Below are 8,572 nucleotides of genomic sequence, written 5' to 3'. Positions count from 1 at the left end.
CCTCTGAGATAGCTGCTTCCCTTCCTCTGGGGCCCACCAAACTCACTTAAAAATAAAAAAAAAAAAAAGAAAAAAAAAAGAATTTTCTCAGAAAAAAAGCCATGACAGCCAAGACCTTCTAAGTGGAAAGAGGTCAGCTTGTTTACTTAAACCGATTTAAATCTGGCACACTGAGAATAGCAGCTTGCTTTGACCACTGACTTGGGTAAATATGGTCTGGCACTCTTAGGACGGTATTTCCAGCTCCAGCTATCCCCATCATGCAGGGATATATATATACATATGTATATTTTCACTAAAAACAGTTGAGGTACATTATTTGACAGGATCTGGATGTGAAATGGCTGGTGTATGTGTTTCCTGCACACCGTTGGGAAACTGAAACCCATCTAAAGCTCTACCAGGTGATGTCCCCTTCTGAACTTTATGATTAAAAAAGAAATAGTTTGGTCGCATTTAGAATCATTTCCAGTGGAGGGATTTTATTCGGGATTTTGTGAGAAGGCAGCTATTTTTAGTAGATAAATTAGCATGTATTCTGAAGTGATACAGGCAAGAAAGGATAGCCGGGGATAGCTCACTGGACAGTGATGGTGTTTCAGCTTTGAAATGACAATTCATCCCTTCCGACACGAGATGAAATGATCTCTGCGGCCTCGGCTCCCTCTTTCTTTTGCAGACGTCCACGCTACCACTGCACATAACAAGGCATAATTTTACATAAGTAGAAGACCATGCTCTGAGCCAATATACAAGTCATACCTGATTGAATATTGCCATTTCAGAGCTGCCATCTAATCATATTTTTCAGGCTGTGTGAACAAAATAATGTTGTTATAATTACACACACTGTTTGTGTGTATGCGCGCGTGTGTATTATATATGTATAATGACATTAGGATGATAATATAGCTGTTTCTATTAGCTCTGTGGTATTAATAAGGTATGACAGAAAGTTATTTGATACCATTTGAAATCCCACTTGCATTTTCATATTGCTCTCAGATGTAATTCAGGGACTTGATTTTTATGAGTTACGGCTCTGATGTCACTTGTATTTTTGCCCGTAATAGGTCCCACTGGAGCAAAATTCATCAGACTCAATTAACAGCATCTGAAAAGTGTATCTTGGTTAGCAACCAATCAGCCAGAATCTGCGTGGGCTCTGTTTTAGCTGACCCATCACCCCGTGGCACTACACAAAACCAGCTTTCCAGGCAGCAGGTAGCACCCGCCTCGGTTTACTGTTATCAGAAGAGTTAAGCAAATATTTTTGGGGCTGCCCAAGGCTGGCTCTTCCCATCCCATGGCTGCACCCCTTTTACAGGGCTCATAATGCATCTGGGCACCCTCCTAGTTTCTGCATTTGCAGGTGATCTGCCCCAATTTTTCACTGTTAAATCTTTTGATACTCAGTGATGATTATTTTTCTTAACCGGCCTGGCCCGGGAGCCCTGGGGCAGTGGGGTGGTTGTTCCAGGCGAGCTGCTGGCAGTCCTACAGGGGAGCTTAAAAAACATGATGCCAGGACGACAAAAAGAAATGCAAGGTAAATAAAAGTAACTCCAAATGCACGTATGAATTAAAGGCTGGGATTCGAAATCTAATCTCACGTGGGGTTTTATGCTTGGTTAGGTCGCTGATTGGGGCTGGTGGATTTTTCGAAGGGAAGACAAATGCTCCTGGTATATTTAATGCTTCGAGCCGGTGATTCAAACGTCTGATCTAAAGGGCTCCCGACGTGAAAGACCGATCCAAAAACCTGCTGAAGTGAACACCGGGTCTCCCGGCAGCTTCAAAGGGCTTTGCATCCTGCCCCATGTGCCAAGTGGGAGCAGGGGCTGGCATCACCCTCGCAGCTCCACCACGGCTCCATCTCCCGCCCTGAGAGCTCCCCGTAAAACTCCTCCGTGCCTTGAAAGGCTGGAAGAGAAAAGCTGCAAGTAGAAAATCCGTAGAGTGAGCTAAAGCACCCCAGAGCAATGCTGGCTCGCCAGCCCCAGCCCAGCTCGCAGAGTGGGTCAGGCTGGGTTTCCTTCCAAGCATAAAACCGGGCTTGAAGACTCCAATTGCTTCCTGTCTCCCAACATGCCTGACCACAACTATTTTTAATTGTAAGGCATGAAAATAAAGTTATTTAATAAATTAACGCTTTGAATGCTCTTTGGTTCAACTTTGGCTGTTTATTAGGGCCGGTCTTACTTTGGCTTCTATGCATTCATTTCCAGCTACCGCTCCGTCTGATCCCCATCTTATTTCCTTCGTAATCTACTGATCTTCTGTTGTTATCATTGCTGTGTTTTATGGTTTTGCATTACTTTATTGACTCGGCATACTGTAGGCTGTTTCTTTTTTTTTTTTTCTCCCTTCTCTGAAAATAGCCTTTTATGAGAAGCTTAAGCAAAAGCCTGGAATGTCCAAAGGAAAGCACAGAAACATTACAACATTTTGCACATTTCTTTTGGCCAGAGAAAGTTACAAAATATTCATACAAAGAAACTTATCCAGTGCCTGCAGGACAAAATCCAACTTTTGATTATATGTGGAATTTCAATTTCTGCTATAAACAGGCTGAGGGTTTTTTTTTTTTTTTTTAATATTATTATTATTTTGAAGTATAAGGAGTTTTGGAGAGGGAGAAGGCTGCCATACAACTGATGTCAGAGCAACGATGAATACGCATACCCTTGCTGCTGGGAGTATGTGCTCTTCTGCACTGCCACAGCCGCTGTTGCTTCTCTCATTCAATATACTACCAACGTTGAGAAACTTAAGCAGGGTGCTGATGGTCCTACCAGCCCGCGGCACTGGCTGAAGAGACACCATGGGCTGGGGGATGAAGCCATGAGGATGGAGGGTGAACCCCTCCTTTTGCCTGTGCTGGGCCCCCCTCTCTGCCCCACGGATGAGGGGTGTGTCAGGGAGGGACCTGCGGCGCGCTGGGCAGATGGCCACACACACCTCATCCTCTTCTGATGGCTCCGTGCCCCTTTGCTTCGAGTGAAGCAAACCTATACCTTCGGGAGATTGGGGGTCCCCTAGGCGTGGCGACTGGCCCTTGGAACTTGCCTTTTGCTGGTGTCGAAGGCGTGAAGCTGGACCACCAGCTCACACTGGACACCAAACCTTAAGATAATCAAAGTTCAGTGAGAACCAACCTACCTCCTTAGGGGACCTTTCAGAAGTTAGAGTTCTGGGTCTTGAAGTGAACATCAGCTCGTCCCACCATCTGAATTCTGGCTTTAGATGTAACCCTCACAAACTCATGTATGGACTTTGGAGGGATGCTCGCTTCCCGAGGAGCAAGATTGTGTCTGGTGGGAAGGATGGGGCTCTGCAACTATCAGAGCCATGAGTAATGCTCCGTGCAGGAGCTCGGGGCCAGCATCGGGGCTAACGGCGGTGCCAGGGTCCCAGGTGCTGGGGCAGAAGCAGAGGGATTTGTGCACAAACGGAGATGGGAAGTTCGCTTTGCTACTTAATTATGTATTGTGGGAAAGGAGCAGCCCTACCTGCCTGAGATAAAGAAAATGAATAAACAAATAAAAACCTGTTTGTGCCCAATATATTGTAACAATCGTTTGAGGACGGTTTTATCTGTGTGAGAATATAACCCTGATTAAACATGCCAAGGTCAGTGAAAACAAAGGTGAATTGCTGAAGAAATGCGAGTTATTCTGGCTGGGAGTTCACTGGGGGTGAAATGGAACAGCACTCCCCGTTCTGTGGGGATGTGTCCGGGTGTGGGTCTCCCTTGCATCACCTCCCATACCCACCCAGCCCCTGCAAAACAGCGGGATCAAGCTCCCGAGCACAAAGCGCCAGAATTTAGTGGCCAAAAGAGCTGCTGTCCGCAGCACAAGAGCTGTTCTGCTGGTTTTGCCCATCCAAGCCGCACATGAGCCACTGGCACCGGGTGAAAGCTCAAGCACTGGTACCTGCTGGCTCCCCGCCTGCCCCACCCAGCAGCCCAGCCCCGCACTCCCCGCCCCGCACTCACCGCCCCACGCCTGGCCTGCCCACACCCGCCTTCTGGAGCCCTGGGAGAGCCCGACAGCTTTCCCACAGCCTGAGCCCCAGTGCCTCCACCTCTGGCACGCCAAACCCTGGAAGCAAATGCCCCTTCCCTGGCGCTGGAGACGCCTTCCTTCCCCCTCCCGCAGGATGAGCTGAGCGGCTGTAGGGCTGCAGACGGGACGGACACTGGGGTCATCTTGGAAGGATGTAGGGCAGGGAAGGTGAGAGCTTTTACAAACTGGATGGAATTTGGTATTCCCTCCAGAGGAACCGAAAGAAAGCCTCACGTTGCGCCAGGGAAGGTTTAGACTGGCTCTGAGGAAGGATTTCTGTGCAGAAGGGGCTGTTGGGCGTTGGAATGGGCTGCCCAGGGCAGGGGGGAGTCCCCGGGATCCCTGGGGGGGTTGAAGAGTCGGGCTGAGCCAGCGCTGAGGGATCTGGGGGAGTTGGGAAGGGTCAGGGTGAGGGTCATGGTTGGGCTGGAGGAGCTGCAAGGGCTTTTCCAACCGAGACGATTCCGTGACTCTGTGAAAAGCAGCCTCCCCCCGGAGAAGCGCCCAACACCCCGAAGGATCCCGCAGCAGCCGCCCAGCCGGGGATGTCGGGGTGCCAGTCCCTCACCCCCATGGCAGCAGTTGCGAGCGCAGCCCAAACCCCCGTGCCCGCCCCGCGCCTGGCGCAGGGGTGGCTCCACATCCCCCCGCGGCTCCCAGCGCGGCCGCGGCCCGCCCCGCGTTACCCTGTGGCTCACACGCGCAAGGCGTGAGTCTGGTTCGGTGACGCGGGGGGCGCGTTTCCAGCCTAAACCCGGCCCAAAGCCGCGGGATCGGAGCGCGGGGGCCGCGGGGGGGGCAGGGGTCCCCCCGGCAGCAGCGGCGCCGCCGCCCGCACTTGTTGCTGCCCCCCGCGCCGCGCTATGTCGTGATGCGCGCAGGGCTGACGTCACCGCTGGCGTCATTATTAAGGATATTTATTTATTTATTTGCTTACGTTATTTATTTATTTATTTATCTCCGTTTCGCGGCGGCGGGGCCGGACCTGTGTGTGTGTGTCCGCGCAGCCCCCCCGGCCCGGCCGCAGGGTCCGCGCAGGGGGTTCGGGGGAAGAAGGCAAAACAAGGGGGAGAAAAAAAAAAAGGGGAGCAGGTCCCCGCGGAGCTGCGGTTGGCTGCGCTGGCGCGCAGTGAGGGAGCACGCGGGGAAAAGAATGGAAAAGACAGACATCCCCCCCCCCCCAAGTGACCCGTCCGGGGGTGGATGGGGACTCCGTGGGCGCGGAGGGCCGCGCACCCCCGCAGCGGCATGTACCTAAGGGGCTGCAGTTTATGGGGCCCCGGTGGAAACTTTTCGTGCCCGGCCCTGGGGGCGGCTCTTGCGCGGGTGCGGGGTCGGGAGCGGCCCCCCCCGTCGCGGCCGCTTGCCCCCGCGGAGCCGGTGCTGCCCCCCCCAACTCCGTCGCCGGGGCTGTCCGCGGCTGCGGGCTCCGCGGCGGCTCCCCAAGCTACCCGCATTATTGCGGGGTCGCGGAGGCTCCGCGGGACGCGCAGAGCCCTCGGCTCTCCCCGACGTGCCGCGCCGCTGGTGGGGTAGCCGGGGGGGGGGGGGTGGCGGCTCAGGTGAGAGGTCGCCCCCCTCCGCGGGGCGCGTAGCCGCACTGCCCGCTATCCCGAGCCTCTCCGCGCCCGCGGAGCCATCCCGCACCCGGTGTGGCGGCACCGGCAGCGCCCGGCGGATCAGCAGTGCCGGCACGTCCCGCTGCGCGCTCCGCGGGCGCGGAGGGAACGCGCCCTGCCCTGCCGCCGCGGGACGCGCCTCCCCGCGCCCCCTCCCCCCGTTTGTTCTGGCCGAGCCGCGTCTCTCCGCGCAGCGCGGCGGCGCATGAATATTGATGTGTTTATATAATCGATAACCCACTTTCCTCCTTTCCCGGGGAAAAAACCGATAAATAAATTAAGGACGAGCCGCCCGCCCTCAGAGGGCCGCCGGGGCGGCCCGGCCGGGCCCGCGGGGGGCGGGGGGGGGGTGCGGCGGGGCAGCCCCCGCTCTCCGCGCCGCTCCGCGCCGCTCCGCAGGGCCCGGCGGTGGGAGCGCGGCGGCCCCGGCGGGCGCGCGCGGGGACGAGCAGCGCCCCTCGCGCCGCAGGAAATGGTCTTTATATTAGACATATACAGGCAGGTCCTGTCAGATCCGCAGCGCGCCCCGCCGCCCTTTCGGCCCCCCAAAAATCGCCGGGCGCCGCGGAGTCCCCCGCCGCCGCCCCGCCGCCCCCGCGCCGCCCCCCCGGGGCCCGCCGCCGCCCCGCGGTATTTTTGCCGGGTCGGGGCGGGCGTCGAGGGGCCGGCCGGCGTCGGGCGTCGGCGTCGGCGGGGCGCGGCGGGGCGTCGGCGGGGCGTCGGGGCGGGGGGCGGGCGTCGGGGGGGGGCGTCGCCGCGCGCGGCGGGGCGGGGGGCGGCGGCGGCGGCGGGGCGGCGCGGGGGCGGCGGCGGCGGGGGGCGGCGGGCGGCGGGGCCGGCTTTGCCCTGCCAGGACCTGCCGGGCTCCATTCACGCCAACAAGTTTGGGAGAATGTTGAGTTCAATCACGCCGGAGCCGCGATGGAGCGCAGCGCACTGCAGGTACCGCGCCGCCCCGCGCCGCCCCGCGCGCCCCGCCCCGCCCCCGCGGAGCCTCCGCGCCGCTGCGCGCCCCCTCCCCTCCCCACCGCCCTCCCTCCCTCCCTCCCGCCCGCCCTCCCTCCCTCCCTCTCTCCGCCCGCCCTCCCTCCTCCTGCGCGGCGCTGCGCGGCGCGGCGCGGAGCCGGCGCTGATGCCGCTGCCGTGTTGTTGTTCCCCGCAGTGGGTCGGCGCCCCGTGCGGCTCGCACGGCCCCTACGTCTTCTACAGGGCGTTCCGCTTCCAGCGCCGCGGCGGCGGCCGGGCGCGGGTCCTCTCCCTCGGCGACTTCTTCTTCGTGCGGTGCCGCGCGGAGGAGCCCGCCTGCATCGCGGAGCTGCAGCTGCTCTGGGAGGAGCGCACCAGCCGGCAACTTCTCTCCAGCGCCAAACTTTATTTTCTCCCCGAGGACACCCCCCAGGGCAGGACCAGTGACCATGGCGAGGTGGTAAACGCAGCGCCGGCCCCCCCCCCCCCCCCCCCCCAACCTCCGCGCCCGTCCCCACCTGCACGCCCGGGCTTGGCTACCCTTGGCCCCCCGGCACACACCCCACACCCCCCCCCCCCCCCAACCCGCGTCTCCCCTCCCGCTGCGCGTGGCGGGGCAGCGCGGAGGGGCCGCGCCGTCGGGGCGCTCCGGTGCGCGCTGCCCGGGAACTTGTGCGGGCGGGGGGGGGGGGTGTGGGGGTAGGGGGGTGTCGGGGTGCGGGCCACCGCTGGCCCGGGTGGCAAGGGAGTGCGTGCGGGGCTCGCCCTGCCCTTCTCCGGCTTCGTTAACAAAAAAAAAAAAAAACCACCCAAAACACACAGAAAAGAAAAAAAAAAAAAAAGCATGAGGAGGGGGGGATTTCGATATTGTTCGGGGCTTTTTTTTAGTATTCGATATGTTTAAGAGGGCGGAAATTACGAAATGGAGGCTGAGGGAGATCAAAAGCTATTGAGCTGGCAGGGACGTGTTGAATAAAGTGATAAATGACAGGTACGGGAATAATACATTCAAATAACTTGCAGATACGCCTGGGCGGATTTCGGAGCCGCCGGGCGGCCGGCGCAAACACGCTGCCCGCCGGCACCCACCGCCGGCGCCCGCGCAGCCCCGCACCGCCCGGGATGGGGCCGCGGAGCCGCGCAGGTTGCGCCCCCCCCTCCCCGCCGCGGGCCGCTCCCCTCGCCCCATCCCCGCTCCCTCCCGTTATTTGCTTTTCGAATGGATTGCTTCAGCACGGCCCGGGGGCTGGGCAGGGGGAGGGATGGGGGTACCCAGACAGGGCTGCGGGGATGGAGAGGGTCCCCGAGAGGGGCTGCAAAGCGGGCGGGGGGGGCACACACGGCATGTTTTGGGGTAACTTCTGACGGAGGTGCTGGGGCGGGGGGTGTCCGCGGGGGCTGTTTTGGGAGGCACGCGTGTCTGTAGGTGCCGGCGTAGCCGTGTACCCGTACACATGCGTACGCAGTCGAAAAGCGTTTCCGAGCCACCTTCGCTCGCTGCCACCTCTTCACTTTAATTTTCTGTGCGTGCCACCGAGATAAGGGAGCCTTTTCCTAAGAATCAGGGAGATGACAGTGAGCAATGGATGCTCTGGAATTGCCCGTGGTGACTATTTAAAACTGTGCCTCTGCGTGTCTCGTGTGTGTGTGTGTGTAAAATGAAAGATATTTGGAAGGGAGGGGGGTGGGGAAAGGGACACAAATCATTTTAATACGCCTTAATGATCAGCTCATGTTACTGTGGTAGGAACATCAGAGAAAATTAATCCTACCATTACGAGTAAAACGCTGCTCCGGTACGAGAGTTCTCAGCTGCATGTACCTTCCTAATAATATGCACAATTTTATTTATTTTTACATGCAAACACCGCTAGTAATTAGCCGCGTGATTATACTTGTGCATTTCATTGGGGCTTT

General features: G+C 58.3%; 1 protein-coding gene across 6 annotated transcripts in view; it reads left to right on the top strand.

Annotated features, from left to right (window-relative positions):
* The first annotated feature begins 6,522 nt into the window (after positions 1-6,522).
* The window catches only part of ARID5B (AT-rich interaction domain 5B), a 120,290-nt gene continuing 118,240 nt past the window's right edge, over positions 6,523-8,572 (top strand). For 3 of the 6 annotated variants that reach the window (XM_074924375.1, XM_074924374.1, XM_074924373.1), the window contains exons 1-2: positions 6,523-6,631; positions 6,852-7,112. In XM_074924375.1, the coding sequence (XP_074780476.1) occupies positions 6,611-6,631; positions 6,852-7,112 (282 nt within the window). In that variant the 5' untranslated portion in view covers positions 6,523-6,610. Of the gene's footprint in view, positions 6,632-6,821; positions 7,113-8,572 lie in introns of those variants that run through there. The other 3 variants (XM_074924371.1, XM_074924370.1, XM_074924376.1) reach the window with 2 other exon arrangements.

The sequence above is a fragment of the Athene noctua genome, chromosome 21 (genome assembly GCF_965140245.1).
Source record: "Athene noctua chromosome 21, bAthNoc1.hap1.1, whole genome shotgun sequence".
NCBI lineage: Eukaryota > Metazoa > Chordata > Aves > Strigiformes > Strigidae > Athene > Athene noctua.
The sequence above is the reverse complement of the archived record's forward strand: the minus strand, read 5'-3'. Positions and strand labels throughout refer to the sequence as shown.